This window comes from Juglans regia, chromosome 2, assembly GCF_001411555.2.
Source record: "Juglans regia cultivar Chandler chromosome 2, Walnut 2.0, whole genome shotgun sequence".
In the NCBI taxonomy this organism is placed as follows: domain Eukaryota; kingdom Viridiplantae; phylum Streptophyta; class Magnoliopsida; order Fagales; family Juglandaceae; genus Juglans; species Juglans regia.
Genome location: NC_049902.1, coordinates 32,310,457 through 32,329,295, shown reverse-complemented (window position 1 = coordinate 32,329,295; position 18,839 = coordinate 32,310,457). Strand labels below are relative to the sequence as shown.

The 18,839-nt window shown below is 31.6% G+C and overlaps 1 protein-coding gene and 1 non-coding gene across 2 annotated transcripts; both read right to left on the bottom strand.

The window, feature by feature from the left end:
- Positions 1-2,237: 2,237 nt before the first annotated feature.
- TRNAK-CUU lies at positions 2,238-2,310 on the bottom strand. Its single transcript has one exon. It is a non-coding gene; the product is annotated as a tRNA-Lys (tRNA).
- A 312-nt stretch (positions 2,311-2,622) lies between these two features.
- Positions 2,623-6,677, bottom strand: LOC109011030 (methylsterol monooxygenase 1-1-like). The gene is made up of 6 exons (XM_018992047.2): positions 6,211-6,677; positions 5,324-5,646; positions 3,702-3,849; positions 3,569-3,601; positions 3,134-3,219; positions 2,623-2,847 (listed from the first exon to the last, which is right to left on the bottom strand). The coding sequence occupies exons 1-5, from the start codon at positions 6,538-6,540 to the stop codon at positions 3,139-3,141; spliced, it is 915 nt and encodes a 304-aa protein (XP_018847592.1). The 5' UTR covers positions 6,541-6,677; the 3' UTR covers positions 2,623-2,847; positions 3,134-3,138.
- Between the last annotated feature and the right edge of the window lie 12,162 nt (positions 6,678-18,839).

Sequence of the window (18,839 nt, the reverse complement as noted above, 5' to 3'; positions counted from 1 at the left end):
CGGTATGATTTTCTAAATGGAGAGCCATCAATCAATATTAATGGTTTCCATTCATGATGATGATGATGATGATGATCTCTAGCCTAGGTTGTGTTCATAGTCTTTTGCATTATCAACAAAGAGAGACGAACGAGTCGAAAACTCTCCCTAAAATTGATGGGCCAATGGGGGGGAACTCAAGAGCATGTTCTACTTTAGGATGACAACAACTAGCATTGACGGGCCTGGAGATCAATTTAGCAGGAGGGCCTCACTATTAGAAGGGATCGGTGTTATATATGATTTAGCCGAAACTCTTCTTCTATTTCAGTTACAAGTTTTTTTTTTTTTTTTGGATAAGTAAATGTAAAGCCTCTTGCTTCGCTTTGCTTTTTTTTTTTTTTTTTTTTGGTTAATATATAATATAAATAATTAAATCTCAGCTTTAACTTTTTGAGATAAGTAATGATTTTATATGATATGAGAGTAAAAGTCTTGAGTTCGAATCTTACTTTTACATACTCCATTTAATTAAATATTCAACGTGTTAAACCCACTAATTGAGGAAGAGTTTAACCGAATGAGTGTTAAGATATAATATAAATAATGAAATTTACCTATTCCCCTTAACATTTTGAGATAAGTAGTCATTTCACAGTTTTGCTTGGTGAAACCATATACAGCAGCCTACGTATTAATACGATCATTTTTATTTGTGCTCACCATTCACGAAAACATATCGTCCTTTGTTGTTTTTGTTATCATCTTCTGAATTCATCTTTACAATCCAACACGAGCATTACTTCCAAGACTATATTGTAATTTGGAACTCTACATTAGTTTAAAAGCATGCAAGAACTTATCTCAATGGGGACACTAACACATGTCATTCACAAGATCTAACGTAGGCAGCAAAAGAGAAAAGATACTATGCCGCCCATACTTGACCGCTACAGTATACCATGAGCAAAACAATTTTTTTTTTTTACTTAATAATTAAGAAATTGATTTTAAGTGTATTGCTGTATTTTTTTTATTTTTTAAAAATATTAAAAAAAAAAAAAAAAAGAAGAAGAAGAAGAAGGAGGAACTTGCCGTATGATAAGCACCGCTCGGCAGCAAAATATTTATAGGGAGTAGGGGGTGAGTTCGGTCAGGTCCGGTCCGGTCTTGGGCCATTTTATGGACCGGACCGGACCTATTCGGTCCAAGAATTGTCCACCCTAGACCGGACCGAGTCACATATAGGACCGGCCCGGTCCGGTCCATTTCGGTCCAGTCCGGTCTAGGGTCGGTTCAGTCGGTCTACAATGATAAAAAAAAAAAAAAAAAAAAACTATTCTATATAAAAAACTAAAAAAACCCAAATATTATGCTATTAGCTTTGTAGGTATATATAGTTATAACTTATAACTTTTAGTGATATTAATACTATACTATTATACAAATATTATGCTATAATACTATAACTTTTATAATATGCTATTAAATTATTAATACTATAGACTTATAGTGATTAGTTATTATGAATCATGAATCCATGATTACTTTATTGGTATAAGTTATAACTATATAATATTATTAGTATTAGACTATTAGTAAATAGTAATATACTAATATTAGTTATAGTGATTTAGTAATTAGTACAAGTTATAACTATATTATAATATTTATATTATAATGATATAGTAATACTAATACTAGATATTATATAATAATACATTAATACTATAGGCTTATAGTGATTAGTTATTATGAATCATGAATCCATGATCAGTATAAGTTATAACTATATTATAATATTAGTATAACTATAACTTTAGTCATAGACTCTTACTCTATATTAGACTATTAGTATTTTTTTTTTATATACCATATTAGAGTATAGAAAACTAGAAGTAAAGTCTAGACTACTAGTATAAATATTAATATTAGTATAAAATTATAAATATTAGTATTAGACTATTAGTTAATAATTATTTAATGGTGAGTTAGTGATATGTTAAATGAGAATTATATAATTAATATATATATATTTTTTCAATTTTAATTCGGTCCGAAAAACCTATAGACCGTGGACCGGACCGAATTAAGTCGGTCCTATAAAATTCGGACCGAAACCAACCGGTACCACTCTCGGTCCGGTCCGACCAGATATCACCATTAGGGAGAGAGAGAGAGAGAGGGCAATGAGCAAAGTAGATCCAATATCTAAGCCCCGATTTAATAGAACAAAAATGGCAAAAAGGAAGGAGTAACGCCCACCGTGGGGCTCGAACCCACGACCACAAGGTTAAGAGCCTTGCGCTCTACCGGCTGAGCTAGACGGGCTGTTTGTATAAAGCGCCTGTCTAATTTATAATAAACTAATTACTTTCCAAGACGGTTACGGCCGAAAGTTGAAGAAGGTTTCACTGATGGTAAAGCCCAAAAGGGCCCATATTGATATGGAGCTATCAAATGATTGAAAACCGAAGAGCACTTTGACTGACTCCCACCACTCAAGTAGTCAAAAGTATCTGAATGGCAGAATCTCTGTTTATGACTCATCATTGATCCTGACACCACTTCTGATGATGTGAATCATTACAAAATTGCAAGCATTTTATTTTCTTTAGCCATTGAACATGGTTGCAGACCCTCTTTATGTGGGGCAACGTGGTTCTAGACTTGAAAAAACTGACGTTTGTCTTTCTCCAACTATAGTCGATTTGAAAGATGCACCTTGAACATGTACTTCCGGGAATCAACCCAGCAATACTAAACAGGGTTCTAATTTTTCTTTATTATACATTGTCAAAAAGAAAAATTTCTCTCAAATGGCTGGAGCAGCATATATGTACTTCATTCATACTTAGCTGTTGAAACCTGAAACAGAGATTGAAGAACAACATTTATCTGACATTGCAAAAATCACCATCCATGATCCTAACTCACCAAAATCTGTTATAAGCACAACATCAAAGTCCCTCCCAAGCTAAAAGCAGAAGAAGCTACACGCACAGAATTTTGAAGAGCCCCAAGTCAATTTCCTCCTTAGCCACTAAAGATTTCTACTTTGACTAGCATGGACTAAATTCTAATCACATTTCAGAAAATTGTCATGGGTGAGAAGCATAACAAAGGGCATTGTTCCAGATGGGTTCTGCAGTACCGTAGCTAGTCAGATTTAAGATCTTGGGTAGAAATATGGTATGAGCCTCCATTATGTTCAACACCGGTTTTCAATTCCCCTTTCAACTGGATTACATAAAAAGCAAAGAAAATACAACATTAGAAGGAACAAGAAAATAAAAAAAAATCCAATTTAGAACCACTTTAGAATAATAATTATTATAAAGTAAGGTGATTCAACCTAAGGTACATCCAGTTAATCTGCATACTAGATATATCAGTATACTTTTTTTTTTTATAAGTAATCTGCATACTAGATATATCAGTATACTAAATCAATGAGAATAAAATGACGGGGATACAAGTGCCAAGAAAATTACTCAGTTACTCAATATTGTTCTTATGCTCCAGATAATGAAATTAATTAAATAGTAAGAATAATTCAAGAAGCAATGACCTAGTACTACTGGTTTACCTTCTCAAAGAGCTTCTTCTGATACCGATAGCCCTGATGCAAATAATCAAAAAAGTCATTTCAGAAACATTCTTCACTTGCATTTACTGTGAAAACTATACATTAAGAACATAATAAAGAAATTGTAAATTACCTTGTCAGTTCCATAAATGTAATCACAGTAGGTGAACACTGAAGCAAAGTTGCTCTGGCTTTGCCCTCCAACATAATGATGGTAATCATGATACTCAGCACCACCGTAAAATGGGATGTATTTTGTGGGGCTCCAAGGGAAGTCATACCTGTATCGCAACACATAAATAACATCATCTGCTTTTTACCAGAATGGTAAAAGTTCAGTGAAGACAACAAGGATATACAGTAGCTTGTAAAAATGAAACAATACAGCTTTACTGAAACTGATTATTAAAAAATCTACATAATGTAAGAAGCCTTTGGCCCAAAACATATAAATATTAGCCATGCCAGCCAAGCAACTACCTGAAATAACTTGCTAGTGCCACTAGGATATTTCTTCACAGTCAAACCCACCTAGGACCTGCTGTAATACTCATAAGACCAAAAGTGGTCATCTGTTAATACCCCACCTAGAAAGCAGGGATCATCATAATCATTATCTAGCCAGATCTGCCTTCCATGTGTCGGGGAGGCACAAGTGACTTCTTAGGAATTAAACTTCCAAGCAATTAGAAAAAGGGCCTTATTTCTATTTTACCTCTCAGCTCCAGAGGCATGCCCAAAGACCTAGATTCAAGGACAAGGAAAATGAGTTCTCGGTTATTTCCAGCAATTAGACCTTCATTTTTAATGTTGCCTCTCATTCTCCGTCTCTCCCCATCCTCTTACTGAATTCTAGTACGCTGCTATGTACAAGCGTGCATATCTAAATTACTAGGTCGCTTTTCATAATCATAACCAAAATTGTGGTGTGCAAAAACAAGACATAACATCCAAAGAGAATTGTAAAAAATTGGATTAAACAGGTAGTCAAACTTCAAGTTAATTAATGAGCAAAGAGAGTTTTATAGTGTCACCTATAACCAAAAATGATTTTGAGAAAGTCCGACCAGCAATCAGTTAAGTCTACATTTACAGAAGCTTTTATAAAGTTCAAAAAGGAAATGATAATCATTGATGATGCAAACCTCAGATGGAACACAGGAGACACGATTTTTTTTAATAAACTGATGCAGAAGTTTTAGGTTGCCATTTACCCATTGTAACTAAACTAGAATGATTAAAGCCCTTCTTGCAACCACATTCACACCCATCATCCTACAACTTTGCACCACCAAAAGGATGGATATAACATTCCAAAAGAAAAACAGAGTATGGACTATGGAGTATTTCACTGATGTGAAAAGATTTCCTGACCTTGCAACATATTCCTTGACTGAAATTCACATAGATTCAACATACTTTCCTCACATTATAGTCTTTAAATAAATAAATCATCATTTTTGCAAATTTTTTGTGTAGAAATTAACAGTACCTCACAAATGAAAAACAGAACAACAACACAGCAAAGAAGAAAACAAAAGAAAAGACGAGTAGAAGGCATCTCGCTGATCCTAGTACCCACCACCAAAAAGGTAAGGCACTATTGAAGATCATTGAAATCCATCGTACTTTTACATGGAGATTATATTAGTAAAGAGGAAAAGAAAGAAAGAAATTCTAAAGTCGGCATCATTTTGTCGCAGTCCAATAAAGCAATAAAGAGGACAGTAAAAGAAGCATGTGCAGCATGCGTACCCGCTATGCGTTTCTATCGCCTCAATCTGCCGTAAAGCAATCCACAGCCAGAATGTGACCAGGTGACCAGGCACCATGGCCGGCCCGAGGAAAGATGGGATCCCGAGGATCAAAATCTCGGCCCAATGCGCATAGGGCGCCGCAAATCCAATTGGAGCTGTGTATTCATGATGAACTCTATGAATCTTCTCGTAACCCCATTTGTTATGAAGAAATCTGTGGATCCAGTAATTCGAGTAATCCTCCACCATGAAATATACTAATAACTGTGCAAAAATTTCCCATCCCGAAGGTAATGGCAACCCCGTTCGAATCCCAATCATCTGTGAATGAACAGGGAATTGCTTAAAATTCAATATTGCAAAAAGATATTCCAGGAAGAAAAGAAAATTCCCATAAGCACTGGAAAAGAGAATTTCCCCAAAATACAAGACCCCATTACTTAATTAAAAAACAGGACTAAAAATTAAACATGGAACAGAAAACTAAACAAAATTTCCTACTAATTCAAAAGCTTGAAAATCTCATTACACAGATATGTCAAAACTCGCAATGAGTACTTCCACAAAATATGATAAGTGCCAAAAGCTCGAATCAGAGAAAGCACATAACAATAATCACAGAAACTGTATTGCATTGAAAACCCACTAAATAATCATAAAGTTTAAAAATTAAGAAATGTAACAAATCCAAAAGTCCATGATTCTCACCCTAAAATCAAATTCGAACATTAAAAAAATCCCTCGAAAGTAAGCGTTGAGTAACAAAAACAACACGAGCCCAAGTTTCCTATAACCTTTAGAAAAGAAAATTCAACCCAAATCTCATTACAAAAATCCTCCACAGGAAGAAAGTACGCACACAAACGTAATACCCAAACATAATACCCGTATAGAAGGGTAGGAAACGAGCTGCAGAGGACCGACAACGAGAAAGAACATGCGCATGACGTCCTTGTAGCAGCGAAACACTTCGGCGGAAGACAACCTGGCCTTGGGCTGAATCTTGTAGCGGTCGAAGCCGGCCAAGCGCGCGAGCTCGATGAAGACCAGAGGGAGAGGGATGGCGGAGAAGACGAAAAAGAGGAAGAGAATGGTGTGGCAGTAGAGGAAATAATCGGACTTGCGGGCGGAGTAGTGGAACCAGAGGGTCTCAGCATAGGTCAGGTTTCGGCCTAGAGCGGCCGAGGCCTCGTCGAGAGTCTGGTACGGCAGCATTGGAGTTCGGAGATCGGACGGCAGGGATTCTGAATGAGGCAGAGAACGTTCGTGGGGGGTTTTAACGAGTGGCGGATAGAGGGAGAGAGAGAGAGAGTGGAAATGACTATGACAGGTTGGATCGTATATATTTAAGGGACTAGTGCTTGTTTTTGGGTATAGTGATGAGCTGGATGTCTGTTGTAATTTATATCATGCGGGAATTTCAAACGAGCTGAGATCACTGCCTGCCGTCCTAATGCCTCCCCCTAATCTGCATTCATTTCCCCCACAGTTTTATTTATAATCCCTTTGTCACCGTATTTCAGATGATCTATACAAAAATAATAATAAAATAATCTAAAAATAATTAATTGTATTCTGAAACTTAATATTTGAACGCTTCGCAGTATCTTAAAACACTCTTATTTGATTAATCAAAGTTAAAAGATAGTTTTAATAAATATAAGAGAAATTTAATTTTTAACTATTTCATTCATATAAATCTCTATATTGGAATACCTATTTTTTTATTATATAATAATAAAATAATATAAGTTAAATTTAATTTTGATTATTCATATTAAATTTTCACATTAGATTATATATTTATTCATTATATAGTAATGAATAACTAATAATTTTAAAAATATTTAATTTTTTTAATTTTATCATATTTTACTATTCTACTTATTATATCTTAATTAATAATCATGTTCTTATTAAATTAATATATCACTAAGTCAAATTAATATATTAATTGTGATAAAATATGTGATAGAAAGAAAGTGAGAGAGAAATAATTAATAAAATATATATTTGATGTATGTACAGTAACCTTTAAATTTGAAAAAATTTTTGAAAGTCATTGTACCTAAATTCTAAATATTTAGAATTTGACTAATCTAATATGAACATATTTTACTCTTTAATAGATAAAATATTCATTAAATTTAACTTTTAATTAATCTAATAAAAATACTCTTATAAATGTTATTTTTAATGGAATTCTAGCATCCCATTCATATCTCTATTGTTTACGCCTTCAAAATGATGCAAGTAGAATTCGTACTCTTTAAAGACTACTTAATGCTACCCGTGAGATTATCATCTCTTCTGTATTTGAATTTTTTTATTCTTAATTACCACCTAAAGCACACCATCTATATTATTTAAATTATAAATTTTAATTTTTAAAATTCAAATTTCATAATTTATAATTGAAAATGTATTTTTTCTTTATATTTTAAGTTTTAAAATTTAATAAAAATTAGTAATTATATCAACTGTAGTAATAATATAAAACTTATAATAAAATAGACAGTCATTCTATTTAAATCTAAAAAATAATAGGTACGGTTTGGGTTAAGAAATATTTTCAATTCATCTTATTTCATCTTATTATTATAATTTTCACAATTTTTCACCTAAAATATAATAAATAATTCAACTTTTCAAATTTTAAAAATAATAATAATTTAAAAAATAATATTCTAATAATATTTTATTCAACTTTTAATCTTAATTTCAACTCATCTCATTTCAACTCATTATCCAAACCTTACCTAAACTGTTATTTTTCGAATAACCTTGTATCTTCCTACTTGTGATTCTGTGAACGATATTCAAAGATCTAAGTAAATTCAAGACACGGTATCACCGTAATTGTCCTTATTTCAAAACATGAATCTCCAGCCATCGTTTTCAGATTTCAGAACAAAAACTTACGTTAGTACAAGATGATCACAATGATCCTATTCGACAGGTTGAGTCGTTCCTCATCGGAAAGTTCCGATGATAGGGTGGACTCCGGCTCACGAGTCAGGGGAGGTTGAGATCGAGAAGCAGTCAATTCGAGAAATACTTTAACCACGATAAAATTTTATAAAAATAAATTATATATATTAATATGATTTGATATAATACTTTAAATTATAAAATAGATCTAATATATTATATAAAATTCTGTCAATTTATAAATTTATTTTGAGATCTTTTTATGATCGTAATACTTCTCATTATCTTATTTATCTTTTTTTTTTTTTGGATAATGCTAGAGTGACTACTAAATGTGTCCACTAAATTTGTACACTAGTACAAATGAGTTTTTTTTCCTTTTCTTTTTTTTTTAAGCATTTTTTAAACATCCTCAACCATTAAGAAAAAAATACAAAATATATATAAATTCATTAATAATCACTTATTTAACTATTAAAAAAATAAAAAATAAGAATATATGAATAAACATATTTAATATTCATACAATCATTTTCCTTAATAATTTATAAAAATAATATCATTTTATATAAATATTCTCGTTTTAAAATATAATTACATAAAAAAGAATGATCATTAGTCGTTCATTTTTTAAGAGCATTTATATTAGTCTATAAATCTATATATGCAAAGTCAAATTTATATTTAAAGTCATATTTATATAATATAAACTTAAATTTCTCTACATTGCCTTATGTATAGGCTAATGGTAATTCTCCTAAGTTTTAAAGCCAATAATGGATCAGAGATCAGACGGATCTGACCAAGACTTGTTTAACTCTGACAAGAAGGAACGCGGAATCCCCGCTGCCACTCGTTGATGAAAAGGCACGTGGCATTCCGCAACGGTTAAACCGGGGAGACGTGTGTAACTGTGTAAGCATAGGACGACAATCGACAGTGACACCCACGGTTTTGTCAAGCACGAAAGAGGAAAAAATAAAAATAAAAAGAAAAAGAAAAAAGGATACCCAGTGTGATCTTGTTCTATTCTCCACGTCAGAAACAAAGCTCGTGAAATTATATGGACGTATCGGAGTTGGACCAACCAAGCAAGACCACCCATTATTCTTATCATTAAAAAAAAAACAGTTAATATATTTATTTTTTCTTTTTTTAAGAATACTGAGAATGAATAGGATTATATGGTATTTTAATTGATTTAACTCTGCAAGATCAAATTGAAGAATTAGAAAATGATAGGATTATTATTCTCTTATTATTTAGGCCTCGTTTGCATTTAAAATTCACTTTAATTTATCTAAACTCATCTCATCTTATCATTACAAAATTTTTAAATTTTCACACAAAATATAATAAACAATTCAACTTTTTCAAATCTCAAACAATTTTTCTAAATTCTAACACAAAATATAATAAATAATTTAACTTTTTCAAATTCCCAAACAACTTTTTCAATTTTTTTATACAAAATATAATAAATAATTTAACTTTTATTTTACTATTCACAAATCATCTCAATCCATTTTAACTATTTCTGAATCCAAACCACTCCTTATTTATTATTCTTTTTATATTTTTTTTATTTTACTTAATGATTAAAAAAACTATTAGTAAAATTATAGATATTTTTTTTAATTTTTTCTTAATAATTAAGAATGTTAACAAAATATTTAAAATAAAATGATAAAAAATAAATACATTATAGTAGTAAATGAGTAGTAACCTTATCACTGCCCTTAAGAATTTATTCAAAATTTGTTTTTAAAAAGATACCGTTACATTTTATCAACGGTCGTCTACAACTCCGATCCACATGGATTTTATTCTTTTCTTTTTTTCAGTGACAATATGTGGCACGATCCGTAATCTAATACGAACACTACGAAATTAGTAGGTTTGGATTTGATGTTAACATATTCGGATCAAAATAAGTTGACCTATTAAGACACAATTTTATAAAGCGGGTCAAACATGCTTAACACGAAATTAACCTATTTTGACCCGTTTATAATTTATTTCAAAATTAAAAATTTATTATTCTTAATATGTAATATTATTATTTTTCAGTATGCTTATATTTTTATTATTTTTATTGTTCGGATTGTAATTTTAGACTTATATTCATATTTTTTATTGTATGGTTTATAATATTGGCTTTTATTATATATTAAAATTTGAAAAATATTGATATATATTTTTTATGATATTGCGGTTATTAATGAATATATATTTTAATTTTTATGTAAAATTATGATAATCGGATCAAATGAGTTATGCATTTTAGTTCAACTCATTTACACAAAACAAACGAGTTTAAATGAGTCGTATGACTCGTGTCGTGTTACATGTCTTGTGTTTAAATGATATTTAAAAATGAAATTATAAAAAATTTTAAGAATTTCATATATCATTTCTGTGCTTGAACACTCTCTCTCAAGCCCATCGCAGGGTTAACTCAAACCCACCATCAAATTCATCAAAAGAAACCCACTTACAACAAATCCACCAAGGATATTATGGGAAAAAAAAAAAAAAAGGGAAAAAAAAAAAAACTCACTTGAAGCAAACCCAAACTGTATTCCGATCTAGATTTTACCTTGATCTTAAGGATGAATATGTGTAAATATGGAAAGAAAAAACTTAAGCTCAAATTCTCCCAAGCAAAATATTGCTTTTGGATTTGATATGTGGGAATGGAATTTGATTTTAGAAATACTCAATATTATTTTCTTTCAAGTTAGTCAAATCTATTTATACAAAAAAAAAAAAAAGATGGTTTAACTGGACATCTAAAAGATCGAGGTAATAAAATTTAGAATTCTAAGATAAATTCTCTCCAATCGGATGAAAATGATACAAACTAAAATTGATATGAGATATCTTAGTCTAGATTCTATGTTGATTGTGTTAAACTGCCTTAAAAAGGTGAGTCTGCTCAAATATGAAAAGAAAAGCTAAATACTTTCCTTAGGCTGGGACAATATCAATTATTTTCTCCCTAAATAATCTATTTACTTTCATTTTTCCTTGTTTGTAAATATTTGATTTGAAGTTTTTGAAATAATTTTAATTTCGATTTTGGCCAAATTTTTACATGATTCTTGTTTATTTATGTTGTTAATTTCATGCAATAACTTTGATTACCTCATTTTTAAAAAAATCATCATAATCTCAAATTTTGAAACTATTTAAATTCGACTGGTGAGAGTGAATGGAAGAGGGTTGTGCCTGGCTACGAAGAGGAGAGAGAAATTTTTTTAGAACACTAGGCGTAAAGGGTATAGAGAAATTTCTAGCATATTGACTTTGAAAGAGAATGATAATTACAGTTGTGAGTATATATATATATATTATACAATCACTTTAAAAAAATGAATAAATACGATATTTATATGAAAATTAATTAATTTTTTAATAATAATTAATTTTTTTAAATGATTATATCACACTTATACATTACACAACTCTTCACAGCATTACTAAAATTATAACGGTGTTGTTGATAAAATATAAAGATATCCGAATCATGAATCTTTAAAAAAAGACGATGACAAAAAAGGGGGAAACAGGCTAATAGGGAAGTACACAACCTATATATATATATATATATATATATATATGTCAAACAACCTGTGTCAAATCTCTTGACAACCAGGATCTTCCCCCCCATGAATCCACCAGTGGGTTATGAAAAGGCTCTTTGAACATCTATCTGCTTGAGATTGAGATGGAAAAGAAGGAAAGAATAGAGCTAAGATTAAAAAAAAAATCAAAGATAAATCAAGAAGCATGAGTAATGGGATGGGTTGGAGTGTTTGCAACTCCTTTTTTTCATCATTTGTCCTCTCACGCTGCTAAAAGCTTACCACTGCACACCTATTAAGCAATTATAGTTTTTTCCCACTGCGCACCTCCACTCTCCAAGATTATGAGCCGTATTATACTTCTCAGATTGACAATAAAAAGCTACATTCTCATAAATATGCTACATGTATATATGTTTACACTAATTATAAGTACCTATCATTTTCTCTAGATTTCTCAAATGAGAGTATTAGTCGTGTCTTAGTGATGAGTTGATCTCAAATGATTTGAATTGATATGTAAATAATAATATTTTATAAATTTTATTAAGATGTGTTTTAATTTATAATATATATTAATATATAAATTTGAATATATGAAATAAATCGAGATATATTTAAATTTTTATAAAAAATTAAAAAAAAAATAGTACGTCAATTACTGATTAATTTAAATAAATTAAGATGGATTTGACATGCAACTTAATCAGTAATATTTCAGCTTGACTCCAAAAAGCACATCAAACCCATCATTTTCTTGACATTCGTTGTTTTTACCCTTTTTATTTTATGGGTTTTTCCATTAAAACCCAACTCAATTTCTTTCCCATTGTTCTCTTTCATTAGGTCTGCTGCAGGGAATAAAAACCAAAAGTGGTAGAGAGAGACTACAAAATACGTAGCAAAATGTGATGAATGTGGTGGGGTAGATTACTAGATCGAGCTATCTACTCGGAGCCCCATGATTGGCCCCCACCGTTTGATCGGTGACTTGTGTGTGGGGACGATGATGATTTGATTTGAGAAAATGATTTGGGGCGTGGACTGTGGCAGTACACTTGCTGTAAGAATTTATTTATTTTTTATTTTTTGAAAACAAGACCAATCTCTTTTATTATTTATGATGCCCTTTTGTCGTGTCTGTGAATATTAGGATTACTTGATGATCAATGTGTGTAAAAACTGATTTGCATGCGGCCTGCCTGAAGATGCATCATCAACACCAAAATGATGGGTTTTTTTATGTAGTAACTGTTGATATTCATGCCTCGTTGAAAGGGGCTTTAAAACCAGAGGATAATTAGTGGGTCTACTCGGTCTGAAAGCTGGCCATTTTTGCTCATTTTGCATGTTCAATCTTCTACAGTGTACTCTTCTTTCAAGGGTTTGAATAATCATTTCCTTGGAAAATTTTTCTAGTTGTTTTGACAATTCAAAATGCTATTGCTGGGCAGTCGCTTCAGAAAATCTCACTGGTTTTTGTTGATGGGAATTCCAATTTTCTGATACAATCAGTTGTGGTATTTTAAGTTTTTTATTTTTTTTAATTTGATCTTATCCTTCAAGTTATATTTCCGGGGATCCATCCCAAATTATATAAATATTGTTGATCTTAGAATTTGGACACAATGATCAACGGTTAGTCAGATGATTGAGGAATAATATAGATAAAAGTCCGGCGGTTATAAACATAAAAAAGATAATTTTTTTTCAAAAATCTTACACCACACAAATCCTAATTAATATGTGATTATTATTTTTATCATTCTATCTTGATACTTAAATATGTGTTTAAATAAAATGAGAACAATAACAAATCACATATTTTTTTATACAAGAAGTGAGGGGTTTCAAACCCAGATTTTCCATTTAAAAAATCAGGTCATATGCTATCAAACTATCAGACTCTTAGCTATAAATCACATATTGATTAGATAGAAATGTGTGGTATAAGATTTTCTTATCGTATTTCTCTATAAAAAATAAAAGAAAATAATAAAATATATATTAACAGAGATATAAAAGCTTATAAACTACAACAACAGAATTTAGGTTTTAAGGAATAATTTTTAATATAAAGTAGTCTCTCTTAGGGGTGGGCAGTAGGGCCTCGTACCCTGCTACCCAGGCCCAGTCTGCCCAACCCTGCATGGAGAAGGCCTAATGGGGGCAGGGAGCAGGATGACCCTAGTGGGACCCAACCTACTAAGTCTCACATTACTTAAGTATGACTATTGTATTGCGTAAACCTCCTATATAAATATTAGCTTATGAGGTCAAGACAATCCAAAATCTAACTCTAATAAGTTTAAATTCTTTTTGTATTTATAAATTTTAATTTATAATTTAAAGAAAAACTTTTTCTCCTATAGTGGGAGCAGCCATTGCACGCCATACATGGCATAAGTAAAATAATGAAAAACACCCTACAACATTCATCTCCCAAATTCGAAATTACTATAGATTGAGAGCTGATGAGAGAGAAAAAAGAGATATGAGAGAGAGAGATCGAGATGTGAGATAGTGACGATGAGAGAGAGAGAGACCGACGATGAGAGAGAGAGAGTGAAGATGAGAGAGACCAAGATGAGTGAGAGAGCTCGAGGTGAAAGAGAGCGGAGATGTGAAAGAGAGAGTCGAGGAGAGAGAGACGATGAGAGAGAAAGCCTGAGATGAGATAGAGAGTCAAGGAGAGAGAGACGATGAGAGAGAGAGTCGAGATGAGAGAGAGAGAGAGAGACGATGGGAGAAGCCATCTGGTGTGAGGAAAAAAAAAAAAGAGAGACCATAAGCATCCACTTAACGTGTGCATTGTGTGCACTACTACAGTGAATGATATATAGAAGAACTCTAATTTAAATTATATTATAATTTGAGTCTAAATTTTTTTTAGACCCAATGTGTTGATCTAGGCGGAAGGCAGGGCGGATGGATTTTTTCTCTCGCCCCCACCTTTCGAGGCAGGGGCAGGGGAAAAAACCCCACAAAAGGCGGGGGTGAGGGAAAAAATCCCACCCTCTACATGGTGCGGGGTGAGGTGTAGGTAAGGGTCCTCCCGCCCCGCACCATGCGGGTAGTAGCCCTAGTCTCTCTACGTGTCTCTCTATTGTATGATTATGGAAGAGAGGATAAAATAACAAAGATCCAAGCCAGGTGGAGGAGTATCCACATCCAAAAATACTCCACATCCAAAAAAATGTTGTAAACATTTAGTTATTCTATTATTTCGCACACATATATCCACATTATTTAAGTGATAAGATTTGAATTATAATATTTAAATTGTAAATTTTTTTTTTTCAAATCAAATTATATCATATAGACACTTTATTATGTATCTTATTCATATTGACTTATCAATATAATTTTTATTTATAAAAAGATTTATTCATGTAAAACTCACGACCAAATTATATCATTATCCTCAACAATTATATATCATGATATAGAAAAGTTATATTCAGTTATTCTATATCACACACTTATTTTTATTTTTTATTTTTTATTTTTTTTCTCGACATGTATGTAGTGTAGGGCTATTAAACAGAAGAACTCAAATGATATATTACATATATATTAAAATTGGGTTATTACCTCTTTTTGTTTTTAGGAAAAATAAAAATAAACTCTCTTCTCTGTTATATCATGGATATGGATCCGTATTCAGAATAACAATCGTCAGTTGTAAAGAAAAGAAAAATGATAAATATACATTATTTTTTTATAACATATTACATAATTATGTTTTAAAATAATATTTTTATTTTAAAATATGTGTTATAAGAAAAATTCTATTCCTAAACCTCATACACCACACACCATCATTTTTAGGATTTCTTTAATTTTATTCTCTTATCAAATGTGTGGTATATGGATTATGAGTAGAATAATTCAATTATTTTAAGAATAATAAAACCAAAAAAAACTTTAAAAAAATTTTAAAAAATTAAAAACTTTTTGGTGTGTGGTGTATGGGCTTATGAATAGCAATGCTCGTGTTATAAAATGTATTGTAAAAGAAAAATTTTATTCCTAATCCTCATACACCACACACCAACATTTTTATGATTTCTTTAATTTTATTCTCTTATCAAATATGTGATATATGAATTATGAATAGAATAATTTAATTATTTTAAGAATAATAAAACTAAAAAAAATTTTTAAAAAATTTTTAAAAAATAAAAAAATCTTAGTGTTGGTGTATGGGCTTATAAATAACAATGCTCATTGTAAAATATATTGCGTGTGAATGATTAACCTGTCCAAAAACACAAAACCATTCTGATGAGGAACAGAATTTCCGAAATTGACAGCCAGACATAGTGATGATCCTTATAATCAGGGGCCCAACTTTTTATAATAGAAGATAGTAGGGGCTCGCTAGCACGTAGGTTTTCGTGACATATGCTTGGACAATCTAGTTAATTAATATAGGATAATAATTACTAATCTTGTCATCTTGTCTATGTTTCAACGAGGCTACCTGTTCTTTTATATATGCCGCTCCAGTTTGGATTAAATTTGATTGGCTTGGCCTGATTTGTCTATATATTTTTCTCAACGAGATAAGCATAGTATAGATTAAAATTAAGCAGTTATAAAGATATAAGAGTCAGAATCCTTAACAATCGTTCCAAATCAAGCAAAAATAACAACACCAAAATAAAAACAAAGAAATAAAAAAAATAAAAAAAAAAAACAAAATTTTAAGCTAAACGATTGACTTCAACCCATTCACACGAGGAGAAGCCGTTTTAAAGCAGTTTTAACATAGTTTGATAAACAGACTATAATCCTACACTAAAAGTCGTAGGTGATGAGGTGTGCTGCGTTTTGCTGATCTGGTCCCATTGAAGGAGACTATTACGACCACTTCATATTGATTGTTGATTAGGGAAAGTAGAAATATAGGAGAATAATAATGTGTAAATGACTCGATACACTGACGTAGGATTGCCACCGACGATTGTGGCGCGTGTGAGTCACGCGCCACGCTAAGGAAGAAGAGAACACTCGGATCTGAGAGATCCGAAGTCGCTGACCTCAACGATGCCGCATGTGGCGGCGGAGGACTCCTCCAGGTAGGACGGCGTGTGAGGCTCACACACACTCTAAGCTGCGCGCGAGACACACGCGCCACTCGTTTGGTCAGTTTTCTCCTACCATTCGGTAAGCAGCAGTGATAGTTGGCTGTGAGTAAAAAGAAAAAAGATTAGAGAGATAAATGAAAAAAGACTTTATACCACCGTTTTATTTTATTATAATTGTTGATGTAAAAAATTGCACAACATGTGAATGGAGGAAGGAATTATTTTTGACTCATGATGATGATTTGAGAGTCGATACGGTACTCTTCACGTTCATCTATAAAATAAATAATAAATAATAAATAAGAAAATAAAAATATATAGAATAAGACAGAAATTTATATGGTTCAGCGTAAAAGCCTACGTCCATGAGTTGTTTAGGAGCGAAATCCACTAATAGAAAATTTTACAATCTCTCATGGCCCCACGTATCTTTCAATACAGTGAAGTAATTTAGGGTTTCGGAAGGTTTAAGATTATGCCTCCATTGAGTGTAGAACCTTTGAAGTCATTGTGCGTGGTGGAGTTTATGCATAGAGAAGTCGTAGAGAGCCTAGCCTGTCCGTATGATTATGCGTAGAGATCTCATCCTTTTATAGATATTTATTTCATTCCTTAGAGCGATTGAGTCTTACTTGTCTTACGAAGTTATTTTATTTTAAGAGTCTAAGTCAACTTGCATTTTCTCTTGACTTTATCTATTTCCTTTTTATTATTGATAAATCTTTGATGGGCTGGGTGGTGTAAACTTTATCCCTAACAAGAATAGTTATTTTTTTACTAACTATATTTTAAAATAAGGATATTTTTATAAAATGATGTTACTTTTATAAGTTATTTTATCAAAATATTTATCATTTAAAATATGATTGTGTAAAAGATTGTCAAAAAAATAAAAATTGTGTATCTATCATTTTTCTTATTAAAAATAATTTTAAATTTTCAATGGCGACCCTCAATTTAAAATAAATTAATAAAAAAGCAAATGAAGTTGCAGATGACCTCACAAATGAAGTTGCTATACTTTAGTATATGGTTTTTGGTTTTTAATAGAAAAATAATTTTACAATACTCTCTGGTTTTTGAATTTGTTGTAAACACTACAATTTATTGCTCTGTATGAGCATACAAGTGAGGACTTATCAATGATAATAATAATAATAATAAAAGAAATGATATTTGCTAAAAAAACTCCCTTTGCAAAATAATAATAATAATAATAATAATAATAATAATAATCAAAGGAGAACAAAGAAACTCGTAATCAAGGTTGGGCTGGCTCAGCCAATTGCCACTAGACCCACTACACAACATCACACTTCGTTTAGGTGCTCTAGGTCCAAGCCCATCGTCCTAATACTTCTCTTCCCTTTCTTAGAACAAGCCAGAACGACAGACAGAAGCGTTTAATCGAACAGGATCAAAATACCTTGTAATCTGCAATTCTGAATGCTGGTGGTAACTAATGAAACTAACAATCTTGTTGAACAATCGCCAAATTCCATCTTGTCTGTGTATTTGAAATCTGCGAATTTGGCGTAGACTCAGAGGGTGTTTGATGAGATTACAAGGAAAGTTGTTACTGTGTCTTGGACTTCAATGGTTTTGGGGTATGCGAGAGTTGGAAATATGGACCTGGCAGGCTCTTTGTTTCAACAGATGCCGGGAAAAGACCAGGCTTCTTGGAAATCAATGATCAGTCATGGATACGTTGATTGTGGGAGTATAGAATCGGCTAGAAGCATGTTTGATTGAATTGATTCAATGCCTCGAAGAGTTAATGTTGCGTGTGCCATAATGTTGTGTCTGCTCGAAAAATCTTCGATCAGATCGATGAGAAATAACTGCTCTCATTTAATGCTATAATGGCTTGCTATGCTCAAAATAGTCAACCTAAGGAGGCCAT

Excerpts from the sequence above, each read along its gene's own strand:
- LOC109011030 (XM_018992047.2), bottom strand. The coding sequence starts at position 6,540 with ATGCTGCCGTACCAGACTCTCGACGAGGCCTCGGCCGCTCTAGGCCGA. Across the intron at positions 3,850-5,323 it reads GCGATAGAAACGCATAGCGG|GTATGACTTCCCTTGGAGCC; the intron begins GTACGCATGCTG and ends GTTGCGATACAG. Across the intron at positions 3,220-3,568 it reads AGAAGAAGCTCTTTGAGAAG|TTGAAAGGGGAATTGAAAAC; the intron begins GTAAACCAGTAG and ends TATGTAATCCAG.